Source organism: Cyrtonyx montezumae, unplaced genomic scaffold (genome assembly GCF_038088225.1).
Source record: "Cyrtonyx montezumae isolate F1298 unplaced genomic scaffold, pur_monq_1.0 scaffold_2, whole genome shotgun sequence".
NCBI lineage: Eukaryota > Metazoa > Chordata > Aves > Galliformes > Odontophoridae > Cyrtonyx > Cyrtonyx montezumae.
The window spans coordinates 39,478,021-39,501,191 of NW_027071936.1; the positions used below are offsets into that span (position 1 = coordinate 39,478,021).

Consider the following 23,171-nt stretch of genomic DNA (forward strand, 5'->3'; position numbering starts at 1 on the left):
TCCAGAAAAACAACAACATGGCAGATAATGCTTGAATCAAGCCTATTTTTTTCTTAAAGCAACAATAGCTTTATATATAAAAATAGAAAAATAAAATTATAATTAAGCACAGAAGCAAATGAATGAGCCCTTTAGTTGCTTAGTTATCTTCAGAGTTACATAGATGAAAGATAGCATGTTAACTATAATAATGTTAAGTAGTTTAAGATTTGGAAAATAAATTGAGGTCAAATAACAGCTGATGTTTAATATGATCCTTCATCACCAACATTCATTTTGTTATAAAGGCTGTAGCTTGCACATTAAATTGCAATTTGGTTGTCTTAACACTGCCTCTATTTTTATGGCCTTCTTTTACAAATCAGTTAAAAAAGGGGAAAAGCTTTAAGTTTTCTTAGTAAACTTATTGAACCTTTTCAAATTGAAATCCGTAGGAGATAGAACTTATTTGCTTCACAAAACTATATCTGACCTTCTGCTTCAGTTCAGTTGTTTCCTTCAATGCCTCTTGTGCTTTCAAGAGTTGACTTTCTTTCTCTGAAATTATTTCTTTTAGTTCCACAATGGTCTCTTGATGTTGTCTGATAGAGTTATGAGCACATCTCAATTCTTCCTGCACTTCTGAATTCTTTGGACACAGAACAATTCAAATCAATTAAGGCTTGAGCAGCAATTCAAAAAGTATGACAGAAGTTTACTGTTTCCTTAAAAAAAGTTTTCTTACCAAGCTAATTGCTTCTTGGACAGTGTTTTTCAGATGGTCTCTCTCATTTTGGAGATTCTCCAGTTGCATTTTAAAATCATCTTTTTCTGTCATAGTGCCCATTTCTTGACAGTCATGCAATTTTGGAATAAGATCAGTCTGTTCCACATTTTCAGATTCCCTGTTAAATTCACTTGCCTTCATTTCTTCCATTGTATTCAGTTTCTTTTGTGTCTGGCTCAACTCCTCTCTTAGATGAAGTAATTCCTGCTCAACAGATTTTTCTTGACTCACTGGTACCTGTTTCACACAGGAAAAAAAGTCAATGTTTTTAGGGAAGTAGTGATAAGAAAATTATATCAGACTGTTGACAAGCTGGTTTACATAAAATAAAGAGAACCTATGTTTTAAAGGAATTTGTACATGGAAAGTAGTAGGACATAACTGAATTCAGAATTTTAAATTTACTGAAAGAAAAAAAAGTAAAATTGAAAAGATGTCATCTGAAACAGGTTGCCAATAGCAGAACTTCCCCACTACAGTTTAAACCTGAGAAAAAAAAAAAAACACTGCAGAAATCTTGACCATATATCTAGTCTCAACAGTGGATAAGGCCAGTTTGGATGGGGCCCTGAGAAACCTGGTTTAGTAACAGATCTGGAGGTTGATGGTCCTGCCTATGGTAGGGGAGTTAGAACTTAATGATCCTTAGGGTCCCTTCCAAACCAAGCCATTCTATAATTCTGTTATGTCAAGATATTAGCTCTTCAAAGTCTGTCTACCTCCCCATAAATGTTACTTTATACATACACAATTTTTAAAATAAATATTTCTAGTGAAGTGCATCTAGGTATGAAAACACACACATGCTATCAGCATGCCCCATTAAGGAAAACGTTGGATGTAAAAAGCACTCAACACCAATTGCCTAGAAAGCAGAATCAAAAAGATTCTTATGCTTTGAAAAAAAAAACAAAAAACCAACAAACAACACCATCCCTTCCAGATAAGCAATTCTTAGATTCAAATACTTAATTACAGTACCACATCTCTGCACAGATCAACCCATAACGCTACCATCCTGGATAAAGATACAGTTCTATTTACAGGAAAAGTTTATCATAGTTTGTTATTAGTTGCCCAGATACAACTAGCAGTATTGGTTGAATTGCTTTTCAGGTAAACAATAATGTTAGTGGTGTCTGATGGCCTGAAGTCAAATAGTAGGATCCTCTGGTTTATTTAGCAAAATATTATCACTCAGAGTAAAGTTTAAATACATATGCTTTGTATTACAAACTTAGTGTAATACTTACCAGAGTTCCTTCTCCGTATTCTACTTTCTTAAAATGTAAACTGTCCAGCTTATCCTGTAATGAATTCTTCTCTTGTGTAAGGGAAAGTATTTGTTCCTTTAGCACCTGAAGCTGACTGCCTTCTCCATGGGTTTTATTTTCTGCAGCAAGCCAGTCTCTCTCCGATATGATGCTTTTAAGTTCTTCTGTCATTTGTGATAACTACAGAATATACAAAGATAGAATTCCCATCAATTCCAAATGAAAACTAAAATGCAAAAAATTTTCATTTATTCTGCTGCGGTATTTTTTAATCTCTAACCAATCTCAGGAGAAGTCCAAAACAGTTTTTGGCTTGTCACCTGTTTTAAATGCTAACCTTTTAGCAGATTTTTCTTTAATACTGGCTATGTTTCATTTAGAAAATATCAGAAGAAAAAAGCCAACTGTGAAACATCTCTCCATCTTTTTCTATGGATTTGCTCTTTTAGAAACCATGTAAATACTAAGTGAACATTATTTATCCTATTACAAGTTACAAACTCAGTTTCATTTACAGTCACCTGCTAAACTTCTCAATTAGCACAAAGTTTGAGAATATAGTTTGACCATATGCTTTGTTACTATTTTTAGGCAACCCTCATCTCTATTTGCCATCTAATTTCACCAGTCAAGTTGGCAGCCACAGGTCACATTAGTTAGAAAAAAGTTTATAGTATATTACCAGTTGTTGGATCTCTGTAAAGATTCAAGCTACTTTTTTTGTCTATTTTCTATCAAAGGTCTAGAAATGTAACTAGGTCTAGGTCTTCTAGATCTGAGACTAACAAGACTTGCTTTCGTGGTATTGGGAAAAACAGTAGTAGCATTTTACTTTTGAATGATTACAAAATATCTTACCTGTATTTTAAGTTCAGTAATAGTCTTCCCTAGTGTCTCCTCAACACTCAGAATCTGTGTCTCTTTCTCCGAAATACTTTTCTCCAGCTTCTTAACAGTTTCCTGAGATTTCTGGAGAGAACTCTGTGCATTTCTCAGTTCTTCATGTGCTAAAATATTCTTTAGAATAAAGAAAATTCACAAAACAGAAATGCCTTTTTTTTTTTTGCTAAGTTAGTAGGTATTCCTTAAAAAACAACAACAAAAAAACCCCCACTCCAAACAAAAACAAAACACCAAAGAAAACTCACTCCCCTTGTCCCCTGTATATTCCTATATACATGGATTGCTCTGAAAGTAATGCCTCCTACTTTATTATGTTGACCCACATCAGAGGTGGATGTTGGTGGAGTTGTAGTAGAGATTGAGCCTTCCCACGATTACATTTTGTTGCTGTGTGGCAGATGGCAACAGAGGCAGTTTGACAAATTGGTGTATGATATGGAAGTCCACATGAAGCAAAGATGTGTCACTGAATTCATGCAGAAAAAAAAGTGTACCCATTGACATTGATAGAATCATAAGAATCGTTCGAGATGGAAAGAGCCCTTTAAAAGTCACCTCATCCAACTCCCCTGCAATGAAGAGGAACAGACACATCTCAGTACAAGTCAGATCAGGCTTACAGGCCGGCCCACATCAGACTGACCATGAATATGAGGGTGACAGAGCACTGGCACAGGCTGCACAGAGGTGAAGCCTCCTTCTCTGGAGACATTCAAGATCTGCCTGGATGCCTACCTGTGCAAGCTGGGCTAGGGAGCTGCTTTGGCAGGGGGGTTGGATTCAATCTCTGGAGGTCCCTTCCAACTCCTACAATTCTGTGAATCTCTCCAGGAACTGGGCAACCACAACCTCCCTGGACAACCAGTGCCAGCGTGTCACCACCCTTATTGTAAAAACTTTTTCCTTATATCTAGCCTAGATCTCCTTTCTTAGTTTGAAACCATTTCCCCTTGTCCTGTGATAAGTTCATGACAAGCAAATCTCATGCAAAGGAGTGCATTTTGTCAAACAAACAAGACAGACACTTGGCCCAAGAGTAGCAGGTACACAGATTATCAGTGCCTTGGCACCATCAAGTCCCCATCTCAGCACTATTCCTCTTACAGCAATACATCAGGTTCTCCTGATGTTGCTGATACCTAATGTTGCCTAAGGGAATACTACAGGTCACAGAACCTGTCCGTGGTTTCCATTATGTTCAGTTTTCTGCACTATTTGATGGCATACTGTTTTCACTCTACTCTCATATCCATGTAAACAATTGGTACCTTAATTTCCAGTAAGCAATGCTATACTTTAATTCCAAGTCACCTGCAGCAATTATTACACATACACTTAGCTGGGTCCAGAAGCTGGACATGTCAGAAAACTCCACTGACCCTTGCTTAATATTTATGGCAACTGAACAGTAGATGCTAGCACAGTTAAGTGGTGGGTAGTACATTTCAGCAGTGGCAACAATGGGCTACCTCGACTGGTGCAGATTTTTACAAGTGCAAAATTAAGCCTCTAATTCATTGCTAGCAAAAATACATAGCTAATAGTGGTGATTATGCTGAAAAACAGTCTTATAGCTGAGAATTTGTTCTACCAAATAGTGCTACTATGCTCTTTGTTGCAGTTTCCATGGAAATAAATAGGAGGTATTATTTTCAGAGCAATCTATGTAGTTCAGTTTCTTTCATATTCTTCCTTTGTAATATGTATGATCCACTTCAATGAAGTCAGAATCCCTACCATTGAAACAGTGTCCTTTATGTCTTCTTTGAGCTGGTCGGTCTCGGCTTGGAGAGATTCCTCTTTCTGTTTCAGGTGATCTCTTTCCTGAGTGAGAGTTTTTATTTCTTCCCAGCATCCACTAAGCTGCTGAAGAACTGCCTGGATCTCTGAATCCTTGGTCTTCAATCTTGCTTCCATAACCTTTTCTTGCTCTTTTAATTGTTCCATTTCATTTAGCTTCTGATGAGCCTGAGCGAGCTCTTCTTTTACATGAAGAAGATGTTCATGCTCTGCTGTCTTTCCTTCTAATTCTTTCACTTTATTGGAAAGCTTTAATTTATACAGGAAAAAGAGTAAGAAGTTCATAAGTTCATAAGTTCATAAGGTTGGAAAGGACCTATAAGATCATCTAGTCCAACCATCCTCCTATCACTATCTCTACCCAACTACTAAATTAAGTCCTTAAGCACCTCATCTAAACGCTTCTTGAACAGCGCTAGGGATGGTGCCTCAACCACCTCCCTAGGCAGGCCATTCCAGTGCCTGACCACTCTTTCAGAAAAGAAATGCTTCCTGAGGTCTAATCTAAATCTTCCCTGGCGCAACTTGGGGCCATTCCCCAAGAACGTCACTTTCATGAAAAGCAGCATAATCTATACATGATGTCAGACTCATATCTGCTTAGACAAGCTAGAATCCTTCCACTCTTCTAAAGAGTAGGAATTCTATTATTTCACTAACTCTCCATCTTGTCCACATTAATTATTCATCTCCAGAACCTCGTTAGCATGAAAAGTATTGCTAATACACAAACACAGATCCATAACTGAGTATGACAGCCACATAATTGCTAAAATACACACATCCTATTTTCCTTCTCCTCCTCTATGAATATTTTTTTCCCTTTCTATTTGCCAGGTAATGCAGTGATTCTTTGTGGTTTGAAAGATACCCCATTTTGATTCTTTTCAGAGAAAACCCTCAACAGCTCTCTGATAAGAAAGCTTTGTTTCTATGAATTCAGGAAGAGTAGGTGATTGTTGCTTACTTAAAATATATCTGCATAATAAAGAGTAAACTTAAGATTAAGAAAAAGTACAGGAGACCACATATCCTTGAGTAGCTTGTTTCTTTCCCTATGAAGAAAGAGGTCGTTGAGATGCATAATCCCACGCATCTTAAATCTTATCCATCTGGCACAGTTCAAGTGATTCCCACTAAAACTGAAATTACAATTACTACACTATATCTTCAAAACCACTACTTCAAATGACTTCTTTATAGTGTAAAAAGAATTCCTAGCATATGTCAAAAAGAGGAATATGACACCAACCTCTAATGTTGTATAATCCAAAGCTGTTTTAGACTCTTCTGCATCTTTAGACAAACATTCTATTTGGAGTTTCATTTGTTCATAGTTTGCCGACACAGTTACATATTTTTGTTCCAATTCTTCATGGAGCTGTTTAAGTGCTACATATTCCTCATCAGAGGATACATATTTAAGCTGTGCATCTGCTAGCTCTTTTTTTGATTTTTCAATTTCATCAGTCATATAGTTAAGTTTAACTTCATTATCAGCTGCTGCAGAGAGCAGCTTTTCTCTTTCTAACTTCAGTAAGCGTAACTCCTCATGTTTTTCAATAATCTGTCAGGAAAAAAAATATTAACAGCATTTAAAAATCAGTATTTGTTATAGCCATTTAATAAAAAAAATGCTCATGCAGGCTTAAAAAACAAATACAAGCAAACACAGAGTGCAGTACATTGCTAGACTTCCAGACTTAATCCCAATAAAACAGATCCTGAACAATACTTCAGACAGAAGGGTGGGGAAGACAAATCCCATTGGATTTAAATACCTTTAAAACTCTCCCCTCTAACTCTTAAGATATTTTTAAAATATTTTCATCCACTCTTTTTAAGGTAGGACTGAACTAACATGCCAGGCTGTGGCTCTTAGACTGATTAAGTCCTTTGATGTATCAACACTACTTGCAATACAGACCTTATAAAGTTGTTAACGTCTACTTAACATTTGTTCATATGTAGAAGTAGGCCAGTGGAAGGTTTTGGAACATTCTGAAATATATTCACAATCAAGTTTGTGCAAGATTGCTTTGCCCTAGTCCAGAAGTGCACGTACTGAGTAGCAGATACAGGAGGATTTATAACAAATTTGCAAACTTAAGATAAATTTGTAGGAAAAAGTATACTAAATTACACCCTGACAGGGAACAAGTAAGTCTGCTTGCAAATTCTAAAAAGAATAATTTAAACCTTTTCCTCCTCAACCACTGTTTCTACTCAGGACTGCTGAGATTTGCTCTTCACCCACCCAGACAAAAATTAAGTTTTCAGACAGGTAAAATAGTGTTTCATCCTTCTTCACTACACATGTAGTTATCAAATGACCAGAAAGAGTTCGTTCGTTAGAGTGAACTGTAAGTGAGCACTCAATTTATCCTTGAGTGTAAATATCAAACACCGAAGAAACAGCAGCATAATGAACTTTGTAAGATCTTGTTATTTGACTTCAGACAAATTTTTAATTGAAAACATCCTATCCAATAGGCCCCAACTAATGTGCATATAATTAATATAAAAAATGTGAAAGAAAGTTGAGCTCCAGCACAGTTAAATTTTCACATACCTCTCTCTGCTGCATCTCAACAGTATTTGGTAGAAACTGAAGTTCCGATAGTTCATTTACTTTTGTTTGTAGGAATACATTCTCTTCCAAAGCTTTTTCTAGTTCTGCTTTCAAGTCAGATGCCTTTTTTTCCAGGTCCAGAAGAGAAACCAAATCTAGAGAATCACCAAGTTTAAATTAATAAGAACCCAAAAGAGGAAAAATAGGTTTTAATTTAAGCAGTTTTATATCGTACTCTGGATGTTAGGTCTACAAAGAATATAATTGGTCAGCAATTAAAAGATGGAACTACACTTTGAATTTGGTTACCACATGGTTAGATTGGCATTCAGTTTATTTCACTTTCTCTGTGATATCCTTCATTAAACATGACTGTCCTAGGTGACATACAAAGCATTATGGAAATTGCAATTTTACAAATATTTTTAAGAAAGTGCTAATGCAGTTGCTATGTGCCATCAGTATCAGAGATTCCAATGTTCTATCTCGACAAACACTTCAATAAGAGCAAAAGAGTGAAAATGTTCCCCTATGTCTCCCACCCCAAATGGAGAAAAGGAAGATAGGGAAGGGGAGAGAAAAAAAAAGAAATAAACCATTGATTTAAAGAGAATAGTACCTTTAGGAACTTTACCCTCCATCAGTGAATTTAGCCTTGTGTTTTCTCGAAATACAGACTGCAACTCTTTCTGCAAGTCAGCTTGCATTTTTTTGTAGTTCTCCTTCCCTGCTTCTATTTGGCTTTGATAAAGTTGCAAATCCTTTTGCATTTGCTTGTGATTATTTAAGAGTTCATTCTTCAGGAAAACAAAAGAACATGCAGTTCATACACAAAAGACTACCTGCTTAACTGTTAATTAAATCCAACACTTTTCCTGTTGTCCTGCACAATTTTGGCTTTGTCAAATAAAAGTTGCCATCATTAAACAACTTTGTTTCTTTTAGAATAATGTAATAGAATGCATCTTACATAACAAGCCAGAACCATAGCCCTTTTCCCTATTTAATCTTTATTCCTTAAAAACTTAAGGCCTCCAGTCCAGTTTTCTGAATTCATAACTCTTACTAATCAGTTCTCTATTAAGACCTGGAGTCTTCTGTCCTAGGAACTCCTCAAAGACTATTAATTTACTCTCTTTTTTGATGTCAGACAAATACCTAATACCACCTCCTGCATAACACATCTGATCTATTTTCCTTTCGAAGATCTGTTTTCCATAAGTTCCATCATAAAAACATTACTTTGAACATTAAGTCACTTGTCTTTACAGATAGCCTTCTTCCCTAGTCTGGGAGCAAACCCTGCACAAACAGCATTTTGTGCAACCACAAAAGCAGTTTAAAAAGTAATTACCATCCTTTCTTTCAATTCCAAATTTTCTGTTCTGAGAAAAGCAGATTCCTTTTTTGCATCCATGGCTATGGTTTCACTGTCTAAGAGGGATTTACTCAGCTGTTGAATTTCCTCAATTAGTTTATCAGAATCTCCCTGAAAGAGACAAAAACTCAAAATTAAGACCATAAAGCAATTATTCAATATGGTTTAAAGAGTAGAATTGACTCAAAGTATTACTTTAGCCCATCTAACAGGAACAGTAGCACAACACAGGGAGCTGGGATAAAGTACAGAACTTCCCATAGCTTTACTTCAAAGTAGTACTATAAAATACACTTCTTGTAGAACTAATACTAATTAGCATTTTAAGCTTCATAAAGTAATTAAAAACCATTGGGCAGCAGATTTCCATCATATAAAGGCTATGCTTAAGTTTAACCCACTCCCACAAAAGCAAAACCTAATTCAGCCTCTTGACCCCAGCAGAAAACTCATGTTTACCACTGAAAGAGTCCCATCCTTTTTTTCCACTTCTGCTTTCTGTAGTTCTTCCACACGGTTTTTTAACATCTTTATTTTGTTCTCTTTCTCTTTCAGTTGTTCCAGTTTGGACTTTATTTCTGCCTAGAAGTTATATGAAAAAAAGAAAGAGGAAAAAAACCACAGTTCCAAGTTTGCTTGTTTTCCTGATAGGAATCTATAAGTCCTTTTTACATAAAAAGCATCACTAAGATAAGAGAGATCCTCCTTATGAATGGGCTATGGTTAATCTTACTAGTTAAGTCTAGGTCATCCATACCAGATAGAATAACCAAACCGTGTTCCATACAGATCTTATTGCGTGCAAGTTTATGAGACAGGCTCACCTCAAGTTCTTCATTGTATGCTTCAGCATTTGAAACAATATTCTTTAGGTTGGAAATTTCATGCATTAGTTGTATCTGTGGAGCAAATTGAAGCAAAATTGCAGAGGATGTTAGAAAGCATCCATACCAACAGTTTTAGTTGCCATCACCATGAAAATAAGCAAAGCCTGTATTATATTTTCTTTTTTATTAGTTAGCAAATCGTAGTTGCCACATTCTTTCAAGTTAATCAACAAAAAGCTCTATTTGGGCTTCACAGCAGTTAGAGATGATTCAAGTACAATTTAATCTTCAACAGCTGGAGAAGTGACAGCAATGTGATCAAAGCAATTCATGCAAAAATCATACAGATGTGGAGCTTCCCGTCCCTGGTCATATTAAGAGGTTTTTTGCACAGTGCAGATATTAATGATAATCTGTTCGCTGACAAGAACAAGGTATCAAAAGTGAGTTTAAGTAACCAAGCCATGAATGCATTCAAATTGCATTCTCTGAAAGGAAGCACAAGTAGGAGACAAGCTATAAAAGCACTTTTAAAACAGAAGAGCTTTTCTCTTGGTCTTTGTTAGAAAAGCTTTACAATTAGCTCTCTTAAGTATTTCTGTATCGTTACAAGTATAGTGAGAAGAAAACCTAACCTGTAATTTCCATGTCAAAAAATAGCTGTAGAAGATTTAGTACTATATTACCTTCCACGTGTAACTTAATGTCATTATTCAGTATTTAGTTTATCTCTGTGCCTGTGCTGACTGTAACTGATGATTTCAAGTAAGTATGTTTAGTCAAGTGTGAAGTATGTGACCTGTCAGTTATGCTATAATTACTCTGCTATACAAGTATTGACAAATACTTACATTTTATGGACTGTCTTCAGATACTGATCTGAAGATGTGATTTGTTCAAAAAAGCAGTTCTTGCAGTAGAAGCTAATTTAGAACATTGTTTTTGCCATTAGATACAAGTTTTTTGCTAGCACAAATTGTCTTATTACAAATTGTGACGCTTTTAAAGGGTCTTCTCAATGTAATCTTAAATACAAGAAATCATAATAGATTATGTATCTGTTTTAAGATCCATGAAATTCTGCAGGGAATGCCAGAAATAACAGGTGACCTCATTGAATTGTAACCTAAAACAAGTGTGAAAGGACGCAACTTCAGCTACAACTTTAGCCTGTTCTAAAAGGATACTAAATAGCTTAGTGCATACAGGCAGTCTACAGCCTACACAGCAAAGTATCCAGTTCCTTCTAGAAAAGAATATTGGGAAAAGAATAAAGTACATCTATGTTTTAATATCTCAAGTGTCTTTTCCTTTTGTAACTTACTTCACCATCAAGCCCTTGGGCACATATAACATTAGACCAAAACATAGATATACGAACCAAAAGATCTCACCAACTGCTACAAGAGACTTTTCATATATATACTAGATAGATATACACAAAAATAGTGTAGATGCATAGATATATACATTTAACCAAACTTCAGCATGCAACCCTTGAAATTTTAAGTCTGATTTTTTTTTTTTTTTACACTTAGTTCCCTTTAAATCCCAGGCTCATTCTTTCTTTTGCTTATTTAGCACTGCTTATATCACCACCTGTTGTGAACCACAACATCCAAATTGCATTCTGTAGGCTAAAATCTAGAAAACATTTCAGTACAAGGAATACCAATCTATCTATATCTCAGTGTACCTTACCTCATGATCTCTTTGAGTTTGTTTTTCTAGAGCTTCAAATTCATCCATTTCTATCTTTTCCTTCAGTTTCTCCTTCATTTCATTTATTTCTGACTTCAACTGTTCATTTTCTAATACTAACTTATTAAAGTTAGCTTGCAAGACATTGATCTCATTTACAGCAATATCCTGAAGAAAGAAACAAGCTTTAGAAAAGGTTACTGGAATTTTCATCTTATTCCTAGGAGAATAAGAGACAAGCTTACCTTTTCTATGGCTAAAGCTTCACAGAGTTGCACAGATTCTTCAAAGTCTCTCTGAGTCTAGAAAAAGAATTGCTTTCATTTAACTGATCTACAAGATCAAGTAAGCTTATTACATCCCTTGTTGCTTTTTACCGCCAACCCTACTTAAATACCAAAGCACACTGGCTCATTCACTGCTAAAACATCCCACAACTTCACAGAGATGACCAAGATACTTACTTTCTAACTAGTTACAATTATTAAAAATATATAACAGAATATCGATGCTCTAAAGATGAGTAAGGCTGTCTCACTGAGAACCATGCAATGCATATACACTGTGTTAAACATTGTAGTTTCATTGTGCTTAGCAGCCTGATAGGTTAAGTTGTGCAATCACTTCCTCCTCCCAGCGGGATAAGAGAATCAAATAAAGAAAACTAAAGTGGAACTTGTAGACTGAAATAAAAACTATTTACTGCAACATAAAAGGAAGGAAAAAAAGAAATAGTAATAACAGTGATAATAATACATTCACAAAATAAACGATGCACAAGCAATTGCTACCACCCCCCAACTGATGCCCAGACAGTAAGCAGTGGCTGTCCCCCACTCAACTCCCGTGCTTTAATTTTTTTCACATGATATCAAATGGCTTGGAATGTCAATTTGGCCAATTATAGGTCAGCTATCCTTGTTCTGCCTCCTCCAGGCTACCTGTGTCCTTTAGCTCCCCCTTGCTAGTAGGACAGCACAAGAAGTTGATATGCTTTCAGCTCTTCGCAGCCACTCCACAGCAACTAAAACATCCCTATGTTATTAGCACTGTTTTTCTTCCAAAGCCAAAACATAGCATAATTCCGGACTTTATGAAGTAAGAACCTTGCCCAAGCTGGAACCAGGACAGTAAGACAAACTAAAGACATTATGATGTTACCCAGTTCATGTTAGGTCCATCAGTCCATTCTGTATCTTGAATTTGATCCAAAACAGTAAAGGATTGGTTGTCATGTTCAGAATTCTCTATTAACATAGCTGAAAGGGAAGATGTATCCGAACAAAAAAATAAGTTTTTAATTGGACATAAATAATTTTCTTATCCAAAATCTCATCATATTGGAAATAATCATTCAAGGACAAAGATGTAGCACACAGTTGGACTTCTAAATCTCATTATTTTCTTTTATGAAAGGGAACAGCACTTTAGTCCAGTCCCTATTGCTTACACTGAACACCCTATCACAAGTTAATGAAGCTTAAAACAAATCCAGAATATGTTCTTATTTACAGATTAGGAAAAGTGTTTAAAGGTCAAGGAAAGGACTAAACAAAAGTATTCTGCATATATAAAGATGTATCCTTCCCATAAGAAAAATTTCAAGCAACTTGACAGATGGGTGGGTAATAGGGCTATACAAATACGCAATTCAGTATCAATACTGCCCAGTTATTTTCTTGTCTTCATTCTAGCTTTCTTTATTCCTTGGTCTAGATTCTCTAGTAAGTCCTTCAATAGGAGTTTTATCTTTGAGTAATGACTTTTCCATATCTGTTTACCTGTTGAGCTTTACTCCTTATCTTCCTCCTTATCTTTTTCAGGAGGACACTGGCATATTTTTAAGTTTCCTTACAAGCAAGTACATATGGTTAACAAAACAAACAAAAAACCTTTCTTATGCTCTTGCAGGCTACTTTTTCATTTCCTTTGAGAAGCTAAGCAATGCTTGCGAAGCTACCCAACAGATTTCCTACATATTATTTCACATAGGATGGCAAGACTCAAGCTTCCTTTTTTTTTTTTAATTTAAGTTTTATTTCCATCACAGTAACTATCTGTACCATTGTGCTGAACCCACTCCACTTTAATCAGTATTCTTAATTCACAGAAGAATGAAATTCCCTATGAAAGCAAAGGCAGTGCTTTCCAGGTTCACAGAACAGTCTGAATAGCAAATGTATTATTAGCAAATGAAACGGATTTCTAATGTAGATTTACAAAATAAAGATTATTCTTCAAGTCTCCATTTCAATGCTGCTTTGCAGAATTTTCTTCTCCCCACAAAAATAGATACTTACAGTCCTCTGCCTCTGGTAGTGATGACAAAGACATTTTCATTTTTTTTGTTTCAATTAACATTGTTTTTTCAAAGTCTTCAAAATAGTTCACGTTTTCCTGGTTTATTTTACCAGGAGCCCACGTAACTCTCCTTCTTCTCTTGGCCTTTAAAAGGGAGAAAAACAAAACAAGAATTTACAGAAAGTAAAAATGAAGCACTGACTGGAGAACAGATGTGTTAGCCCAGTGCTCCAATAGTCCTGTATCCTAACTAGCTTCTTATATTTTGCAGTTTCTTTAAAACTGAACTACACTGTGACAGTTCAAAAGAAAAACTCTTTACCGTCTGTTCACCACAAAGCAGCATTGAATACTCAGACGTTATTTAAAAACTCATTCCTTCAAGATGTGAGTGAAAACTTTCTAGACCACTTACACTGATAATCATGTTAAAACTGAAGACTAAGGACTGCTTAACTCAAAGTTATTTCATTTTCACTATAATGCTGTGCATCCGTAGTGGCTTTTGCCAAGTATTTCAGAATTACCAAAAAAGATCTAGGAAATCTGCTCTTACTTTAGCATTCTCTTTTGATGCGAATGAGGCAGAAGTTACCAGCATCTCAGTTAAGTTTCGTATCCTGTCCTCCTGCACTTTCTGAAGAGAATTTTTTTCTTCCAACAGATGAGCCAACTGATCTTTTTCCATTGCATGAATTTGAGTCTTCAAAGACACCTTCCATAAAAAGAATACAGAATTGAATACTATAACAGTAGTTTATAAAGAAATATTAGGATTTAGAAGTAACATGTACATAACACTCCTTTAAGCCTGAAGGAGTTGTTGCTATCTTTGACAAAGTCTACAATTTCCCAGGAGATTTAGTATGTAAGAGGTTAAAGCAGCAAGACAAATCAGCTACAGACTTGAGAGACTTCGAAATTCTCTATTAAAAAAAAAACAAAACAACGTTCTTTCAATCATAACAGTTTTAAGATGACCTTCCCACAGTGGCAGAAGCCTGAAACACTTCCAGAGCTACAACTGCCAAATAGCATCCTTCTCTAACGTACATTATCAGTACCTAAAATTTTAAGAGATAATCTGTTCTGAAGTAAAGAGACTGTATTGCAGTAACTAGCTATTCGACAACTTAGACTAAGTTTGTGATATGTAGATATTTAGTAATATTCATACGATTTCACTGCTATATTTAATGTAAATACTTTGCCTACTTAGTATCTCAAAATACAACAAGCAAATCTTTAAGTGGTAGTTTAAGGAAAAACATTGGCCTTTTATTTTTAACCCTTTCCTCTGGCTTCCCTCAGTCCCTAATAAAAATGCACCTTTGGATGATTTCCATACTCAAAATGATATGCCCCAAACTGTGATTATTTTTTTCCTGTGTTTTATATTTCATGATCTAATCTCTTACAGCACTTACAAGAATCCCATCAGCAAAATACAATGTTATTTGGACAAAGCTGAACGTGAGAGACTATGCTGTTTGGTGGAAAGTTGCTACTGTCTGCTTCCAAAATAAATATTTAGCCTATATGCAATACAAATGCTGCCAGTGATCTTACATAGTTGCAGCTTATTGCAACTTCAGCTGGAGTTCAGTTAGGAGGGCAGAAACAAAAATTCATTTGGAATTTTTTATTTTAATATGTGACTTAAGTGGTTTCAATTAAAAAAAGCTTTTAAATAGATACCAGTATGCATACATAAAAGATGTAACATGCATGTTACATTTTACATATATTATGCATTATATACTGCTTATATGCTACAATTTATATATACATATACACGGTATAAAAAGAAACAAATGTGTATATATGTATACTTATGTAATAAATGGACTAAAATTCATACTTCCTCCAGTTGCTTTTTCAAATCTAGAATTTCTTTGCGACATCTCTTCAGGAGGGCATCATCATCAAGTACTTCGTTGACTTTCGGAGTATTCTTCATTCTTTTAGCTGTATTGGCAAACTGAAAGAGCAACCATATTCTCTCATGTACAATAGTTAAATCAAAAGTATAATCCTCTCATTTTTTCCCAACGAGTTAAAAGGATACTTGACTGATAAAGAAAAAACATTTAACCAAAATTACATCTGATCATTTTTAATTAATATAGAGCTCATCGCTAGTTCAATTACTCTCCTCTTTCTTATAGAAGCTGCCTAAAATGTTATCAGGCCATATTAACAGACTTATTAAACAGACTATTAGTAGTTCTGTTTTCAAAAGGAAAACAAGAGAAAACAGAAGTTATCTACTGCCTTTGAGACAGGAGAAAAAGCTTTGTTCCAACTTCTAAAAAGCTTTAGCTAACCAATCCAGACAAAGTGACTGGAAAGAGATATGGAGTAAAAACTAGATGTTCACTTGGAACACAAAGTACAGAGGACCTTTAGAAGATGCAGCAACTGTTAGTTAGCAACTGAACCCCCTCATCCACCACACTTCCCCAAGCCATCAATGTTAAGTCTAGTGAGGATAATGCTTGAAAACAGGTAAGGACTTTTACCTGAAGAGTACTGAGTGTTTCATCAAAAGAAACAGGAGTAATTGTACAGATAATAACTGTCTTTGCATTTCCTCCGAGGGAGTTCTGCAGAATTCGAGTCAGCTTGCTGTCTCTGTAATTTATGAAACTGGTGGAAAAGTGAGAAGAAAATTAAGACATATTACTGTATGGAATAACAACTACGTTTCCGAAAGGCAGCAGCTAATTTTTAAGATTAATCTGTATAAAATATAATTTTAATAAATTGAAGTGCTTTATATATAACTTATTACTGATCTTAAAAATGGGTATGTCAGCAGAACATCTTACCCAGATGGGTCGTCACAAAGTTTTTTGATAACCTGACCCAGAATGAACAAGCTTCGATTTATATTGCAGCCTTCTTTCAGTCGGAGACCTAGGTATTACACAACATGTCAGTCAAAAAGAACAAACGAACAACCAAAAAGAACAATACATTTTTGACAAGTTTTTGTGATGTTAACTCCTGAAAATAAATAGCAAGTACCACGCTGCACTGTGACCCATGAGTAGCTGGTATTCCATCCACAAGGATAGCCAAGATTAATCAAACCAATCACCTATCAGAAATTAGCACTAATAATTTAATAGGCAGTCAGGGCCATAGAAACACAAGTTTTGTTTGCAAAGTTCCTATCATACTTAGACATTGGCATTTGCAAAAAGATCTAGTAGAATTTAAGTATAACAAACCAGCTTTTGATACAGCTTCCAGGTTAGTTACTCCTTAACACAGGTTGACATTGTTTCTTATACTCTCATAATACTTTTTTCTATTAAAACAATACAAAGGCATTTTTGTGCTTCATGGTGTCATTTTAATTAAGCTTGACTGATAATAGCCATTAAATTTACTCTATAGCTTTAAATTTAACAGTGCCTATAAGTCTTTTCCTCTCCACAAAATACTACTCTTCACTTTTTCAGTCCAACCTATTACTGTTGTTGGATCTGATATTCTAGAAAAGCTGTATTAGTCCTGAATTCTTTGCCCCGTATAATATTACCAGTATTTCCCTGGGCAGATCCTGCCTGCCTAGTAGAATAGATACTATTTATGAATAACAGCACATACATCATTTCCTTTTCATCTAAGGGAAGGTTAAACAACAGAAATGGTCACCAGAATAATGTAATTTAACACTTACCTTCAGATCCTGTTTGACTAGCTCTTTCACTACCTGCCAGATCTACCAAGTTCTGTGAATTAAACATATCACAGGTTAGCACAGGTTAGTTTTGGGTGTAATTTACTGTAAGATTCTCTTCTATGAAGTTCTTAACACAGACTTAAACTAGAATTGTGCTTTGGAAACAACACAAAACAACCCTAAGTGCTCTTACTACTAGAAATAACTTGCAGCTCCACAACACACCAACAACCACTTTCAGGGTGCTTAAGGATAAGAAACGCGATCATCTGAAGTCTATTAACGCTACTCTGAATGGTATTTCAGACCTTGCAGAGCAGCTTCCCCTACCCTTGGTATAAGGCAAATTACACTTCTGTATTGAGAAATAACTACAAATTCAAGAAGCTGAATCAGCTGTCTCTCTCTCCTTCCCTGCCATTCTGGGGATAGAAAAAGTAGAAACCAGAGATCAGAAGAAAAACTTCACTACAAATATGGTTCAAAAGTGACTACAAATTTGTAGCATCCCACAAGGACTTGGATGAGCAAGCAGCCACTGCTTTTATTGGCTTCTGTTTCAGAAGAGTAAAAGGTACTAACTTCACAAAAAAAGTAGAAGAAAAAAAAACAAAATAAAAGAGTTTTCCTCCTTAATAGTAGAGGTAATTATACGATCACATGGGAGAGCAATACAGGAGATGGAGAGTGGAAGCATAGGGCTTGCCAGCAACAACCAGAAGGATAAAAGGTGGGCAATAGCTCACTCAAGATACTGCACATCAGAATTCCTTTTGGTGGGGGGATATCCTCTAAATAACACCCAAGGAATCTCCCTCTATATGGATAATGAGAAACATTATACATACGTAGGAAATGTCTGATAGAAATTAACAAGACATGCTCATAGCATCGTTATAAAATAACATTCTTCTCACATATAAGTTGCAACTGTAAACTCTACTTAAACACCAACGTAATAACATCTTACCAAGTGGGACACCATCACTGCTCCATCACAGTTTGCATTTGCAGGGTCACTTCGTTCTCTGCTTTCAATTATCTAGAAGAGGGAAACAATATGTTATTGTCCTTTAAAGTAATGAAAAACCCAACACTCTCACAGTGAAATTTTTACCATTCTGAAGATTGTGTGAGAACGGCTGCTGTGTTCATTCATTTTTGTTTCTCCATAGTGGCGATTTTCTGTCAAGAAAGCAATATTGAAATACTTCTGTTTATATTCCAATAAGCTTATTTCTGAATAAAATTCTGTAGAGACATCATGATTCTATACAATTTATTGCTTTTCTAGAATATCAGCTAGCTTGGCTAAACAACTTACTTTCTCCTTTCCTGATCCATTCCATAACTTGTTCTGGAGAAACAACCACCTCTTCTATCAGGTCTTCCACATATGTATTTCTCTTAAAACAAAAGAAAAAAAAAGCAACAAAAAAAACCCCAGTAATTAATAATTTACTGCACTCTAAAATTTGTATGAATACATCAAACATAATTAAGACTTATTAATGGACTTCTAAAGGTTAACTAGTTGAACAACTTCTTTAATTTTCTTCTGAACACAGGTAATGAAAATTTAGACCTACATCAGAACTAATACTTAAAAATAAGAGACCTAGAAAGCATCCAAAAATAAAACTAGTAAGGGAAAATTGCTCAGAAAAGATGCAGACGAACGTTTCTTTAATGTTTCAAGGCCATAATCATACAGTTATTAAATCTCCACTCTCCCCAGACCCCAAAAGCTTTGGTCAATCAGGTAATCAAAATAAACAAACAAAACCCAGTTTGTTTGCTACAAAGCTCTGTATCAAGAAACTAAAGATAACATTAATTTATTTTCCTCTATGGCTTATCTTACTGAATAGTTCTTTGATTCTATCCGGGTTTTGGTTTTTTTTGAAGACCTCTAAAACATGGAGCTACAGAATCAATATCATGTCTGTAGTTCCATTAACAAGACAACTCTCAAGTATTCAGTATTTTTGTTAAAAAATATATTCTCTTGGAAAGCTTAAAGGATAAAGTCTACATTTATAAACGTTTATAAAGCTAAGACAGCAACAAGCCCAGCTTTGCTGTTGTTGTTCTATTCCATTAAGTGGCCTGCTGCTAACTTTTGAAGATAACAATTACACAATTTGATATAGAAATATTTTACTAGATGCTTCTGAAAGCTTTTTCCCCCAGTACCAAGCAGATACAAGAGCTATACTACATAATACCTACTTACATTAACATCCTCACGAATTCCTAGAGGTTTCTTTTTCCTTATATTGCAAAGCAAATCTGTAATGGTTTCATTGTAGATTTCCATGTAGGAAACTCTTAATAAGAATTCTCTATCTGGAATCTAATGTTCATATGAAGAAAAAAATAAAAATTGAGTCAGTCTACAGAATTAACAGCTTTTAACGCAAGAATTCTGAACCCAAAGTTATATGCTTAGGTGTCATTTCACAAATTTCACCATATCCTTCCCACACAAGCATGCACAAATACAGATCAATTTATTTCTACTCCATCTCCTCCAAGCTGCATTGCCAACGCATCACGTTCAGTAAGCTATAAAAGCAGGTTTTACACTCAGCTCTTCAGAAACGTGACTGTAGATCTCCCACTTAACTAACCTTTCCATATTTAATTCCCTCCTGCTTTGGCTCTCTTATTTCTGTGTACCTTGGCTTCACTCTTTTCTTACTTTGATTTACTTTGCTGCTGCTGTTTCTTCCGCTACCTCTGAAGTAAAATGCACTGGAACGAAGGCTGCACAGTGGATTACAGCACTGCAGAAAGTTTTCTTGGCTTAGAGTCTACTTTTGTAGATACTAAAATATTCTGCACCTCGCAGGAATAGCTGACGTATCACATAACTGATATCAAAAACCTCAAGGCAGAAGTATTCTGCAATGATGTTTTAATTTATACCTTATAAATATAACTAATTACATTGCAGGATTTAATTCCTTGGGACGCTGCATTTGTTGCACAGCAATCTTTTCAATATACAAATGATGACATAATATACCTTCATATCTAAAGACATACTATTTAATATATCAAGCCAGGTGGATTTCTTGCTTGTTTCTGTAGATAAAAACTACACTAGGGCCAAACAAAAGCCAGACACATCAGAGCCACTGCTCTTTCTCAGGACCAAGAGGGTTGCACATTCCAAGTTCAGGGTTCAGAATAGCCATCTCTAGTGGACTCCAATTAACAAGAAAACTTAAGCGTCAGCTTCAGAATACCAAATTAGCTCCTTGCTATACTGTGTCTGATATTCTCTTATCAGCCTGCTGTTCCATTCCCCAGAACAGAGAGCTTCAGCATCTTGTATTTATATGGCACAGTCCCCTTTCCAGTGCGGTTGCAGACCACGTTATACCAAAATTCACAGACAGTGAGAACTACTAGAATTTGCTGATTTGTCTCTGATTCTTTCAAACACCCACAGTAAATAAATTCTTCATAGTTAAAAAAAACCCAAGTTCTTTATATTGTTAATTTAAGCTGTTATTTTTAACTAATCACATCTCTACAAACTTAGCAAAGTAACTGCAACACAGAGCCCAAATATAGTTTGTTTGCTTCATAAGTTTCTTAATACTAAAACTCATTTCTAACATTCAGACACACTGCTAACCCTTTCAGTTACTTCAGTTTCACAGAGACACTCACCTCGCAAATAATTTTGAAGACATGTTGAATTGCCTTAGGAATAATGCCCACAGAATCTTTGTTCCCCATCATTGTGTATGTCTTCCCTGAGGCCGTCTGTCCATAGGCAAAGATCGTGCCTAGGAAGATGGTTACATTTTTTTTATTATTTAGAGGTTACATTACAAACAGGAGTTGAGCGCAATTTTAAGACTTACCATTGTAACCTTGCACAGCTGATTGTATAATTGGTACAGCTACACCTTCATATAATTGTTGAGTGTTGTCATCAGAATGAAAGACACGATCTTATAAAGAAAAAAATCAGAAAATAAAGCACGTTAGTGCAATTCATTGCAAGTAAAAAACAAGCTGTCATCTTATTCAGGAATGCTGACTTCAAATCCAGTGTCACAGACATCATTAGCTTTTTATAGGTAATTCAAACATCAAATGGAGTTGCGATACTGCTGTGATAGACTTTTAAAAAAGAAAAGAAGATTAAAGTAAGAACCAAGAGAGGCAGGGTGAACAGACAGCAGAGAAGTCAAAGAAACTAAGAATGACAGCTAAACAGTCACTCAATTTAATCCTAACTACTGTTAAGGCTAGTTTATCCATCCGGATCATAAAGCCTGACAGGACAGGCTACAAGATCTCTAACACAGGGAATGCCTGTTGAACCCCCAGCTTGGGAAAAATCTTTGTTGGCTACATACATCCTAACAAGTGCAGTGAATCAGTTGAAAAACACTAGAAGTGAAGCATTTCTGAGGCTCTAATGGCTGCATTGCCCCCCATGTCCTGGGCTGTCTGTGACTGGAATGCCAGGACGCTACCAAGCGCATCTTCCTGTTTACTGTCATACAAAAGGAATTCAGCTCACGTCCTCCCAAAACAGTTGCTTTGGCAAGCTTGGGCCAGAACTCAAAAAGCAAGATCAGGAATTGGCTTTAAAAGCACACTCCTGGACCAGTCTGTAACAAAATTCTGTGTGCCTCAGTGGTACACTTTCATAAATGTGAGGTTGGGGGTAGGAGGAGTAGTACAATGCTGCAAAAGCTGAGGCAACTGCTGTTAGCATACATTCCACTCAGACAGTAACGGAGGCCGACGCAAGCTCTGAAGTTAACTGATGCAAGTTGCTTTAGCAATAGAGATCGGTATAATTGTTCAGGGAACGACATTAACATGCTGATTAATGCTTTGGTAGCAAAAGGAATCTAGTTCTAAAACTTTCTGTTTCAACTCCACTTGGTGCATAAACAGCCTTGTTTCTCTCAGTGATTCTGCTTCACGAGAAGCACTGGAGACATAACAGGCTACTTTTATCTTCACACCCACCAGGTGCAAGGCCTTTTCTCTCGGATTTCTCATACGTGGTTTTGGGTTACAATGCACTAAGATAGCAAGTTGTTCACTGCATCCTAACAAGCAACAGAAATTGCCCGAGTTCACCTGATGTGCATGGAGAAAGATAAAGGAATGCTGCTTTCGAACCACGTAGAAGTTAGAGAGTCTTCTGCGATTCTCCCCAGATTTCGGATAACAATCACTTCCACTTTCTTACCATAGCTGAAGACTTTTGTGCCATTCACTTCCGAAACAGTATTGCCCTCGCTCTTCCAGTAGAGCGAGGCTTTGTCTTCTAGAGCACTTTCCCTAAAGTAAAGGACGCCTCATTAACCGCACAGGTGACACCGCAGCAAGACACTCCCGCCAGGCCCCCAAACCGTTCCACCCCCGGGGCCGCGCGCGATGCCAGCTCCATCCTCCCCCTCTGCGGAACTCCGCGGACCCGCTCCCGCCGTGGCAAGCGCTCACCTGGCGATGAGCGGCCGTACGCGAACGCACACCGTGACGGCCCCCTCGTCCACCATCCCCGCGGCCGCCGGGTTCAAGGCTGCGCTCACGGGCACGCACCGCTCCGTCAGAGAGCCGCACTCTCCCCGGGGCCTTCACCCCGCAGAGCCAGCAAGGCGCAGCCCCAACCGCTGCCCGAGTTTGAACTGCTCCCGCGGCCGCTTCCTATTGGCCGGCGCTGCGCAGGCGCCTCGCCGGAGCGGACCACTCGGCAACAACTGCCGGGGGGAGGGGGGGAAGAAGGAAAGCGGGGCGACTCTTGGGCCTCCCCGTGGCAGCGATGGTGCTGGCCGAGGCTTGGGAGCACCCGTGGGCTGGGCGCCCTTCTGTGGGCGAAGAGGCGGCGGTGAGGAGTGGGCAGAAATCGAGGAGAAAACACGTTCCATTCCCATTTAACAGCAATTGCTTTATTAAACTAATAAACTATTA

The 23,171-nt window shown here is 36.7% G+C and overlaps 1 protein-coding gene across 1 annotated transcript in view; it reads right to left on the bottom strand.

Annotated features, from left to right (window-relative positions):
• Positions 1 to 22,759, bottom strand: part of CENPE (centromere protein E) — a 35,355-nt gene extending 12,596 nt beyond the window's left edge. Inside the window, exons 1-28 of the mRNA XM_065736932.1 lie at positions 22,704 to 22,759; positions 22,450 to 22,541; positions 21,098 to 21,187; positions 20,901 to 21,019; positions 19,453 to 19,572; positions 18,541 to 18,622; positions 18,334 to 18,401; positions 18,187 to 18,258; positions 17,214 to 17,265; positions 16,354 to 16,441; positions 16,045 to 16,171; positions 15,384 to 15,503; positions 14,079 to 14,237; positions 13,522 to 13,666; positions 12,383 to 12,480; positions 11,467 to 11,523; positions 11,222 to 11,389; positions 9,518 to 9,592; positions 9,153 to 9,275; positions 8,670 to 8,804; positions 7,935 to 8,112; positions 7,316 to 7,470; positions 5,996 to 6,310; positions 4,681 to 4,992; positions 2,899 to 3,057; positions 2,020 to 2,220; positions 725 to 1,003; positions 473 to 628 (exon numbers count right to left, since the gene is read on the bottom strand). Of these exons, the coding sequence (XP_065593004.1) occupies positions 473 to 628; positions 725 to 1,003; positions 2,020 to 2,220; positions 2,899 to 3,057; positions 4,681 to 4,992; positions 5,996 to 6,310; positions 7,316 to 7,470; positions 7,935 to 8,112; positions 8,670 to 8,804; positions 9,153 to 9,275; positions 9,518 to 9,592; positions 11,222 to 11,389; positions 11,467 to 11,523; positions 12,383 to 12,480; positions 13,522 to 13,666; positions 14,079 to 14,237; positions 15,384 to 15,503; positions 16,045 to 16,171; positions 16,354 to 16,441; positions 17,214 to 17,265; positions 18,187 to 18,258; positions 18,334 to 18,401; positions 18,541 to 18,622; positions 19,453 to 19,572; positions 20,901 to 21,019; positions 21,098 to 21,187; positions 22,450 to 22,541; positions 22,704 to 22,759 (3,801 nt within the window). The remainder of the gene's footprint in view (positions 1 to 472; positions 629 to 724; positions 1,004 to 2,019; positions 2,221 to 2,898; positions 3,058 to 4,680; positions 4,993 to 5,995; positions 6,311 to 7,315; positions 7,471 to 7,934; positions 8,113 to 8,669; positions 8,805 to 9,152; positions 9,276 to 9,517; positions 9,593 to 11,221; positions 11,390 to 11,466; positions 11,524 to 12,382; positions 12,481 to 13,521; positions 13,667 to 14,078; positions 14,238 to 15,383; positions 15,504 to 16,044; positions 16,172 to 16,353; positions 16,442 to 17,213; positions 17,266 to 18,186; positions 18,259 to 18,333; positions 18,402 to 18,540; positions 18,623 to 19,452; positions 19,573 to 20,900; positions 21,020 to 21,097; positions 21,188 to 22,449; positions 22,542 to 22,703) is intronic.
• Positions 22,760 to 23,171: the final 412 nt, after the last annotated feature.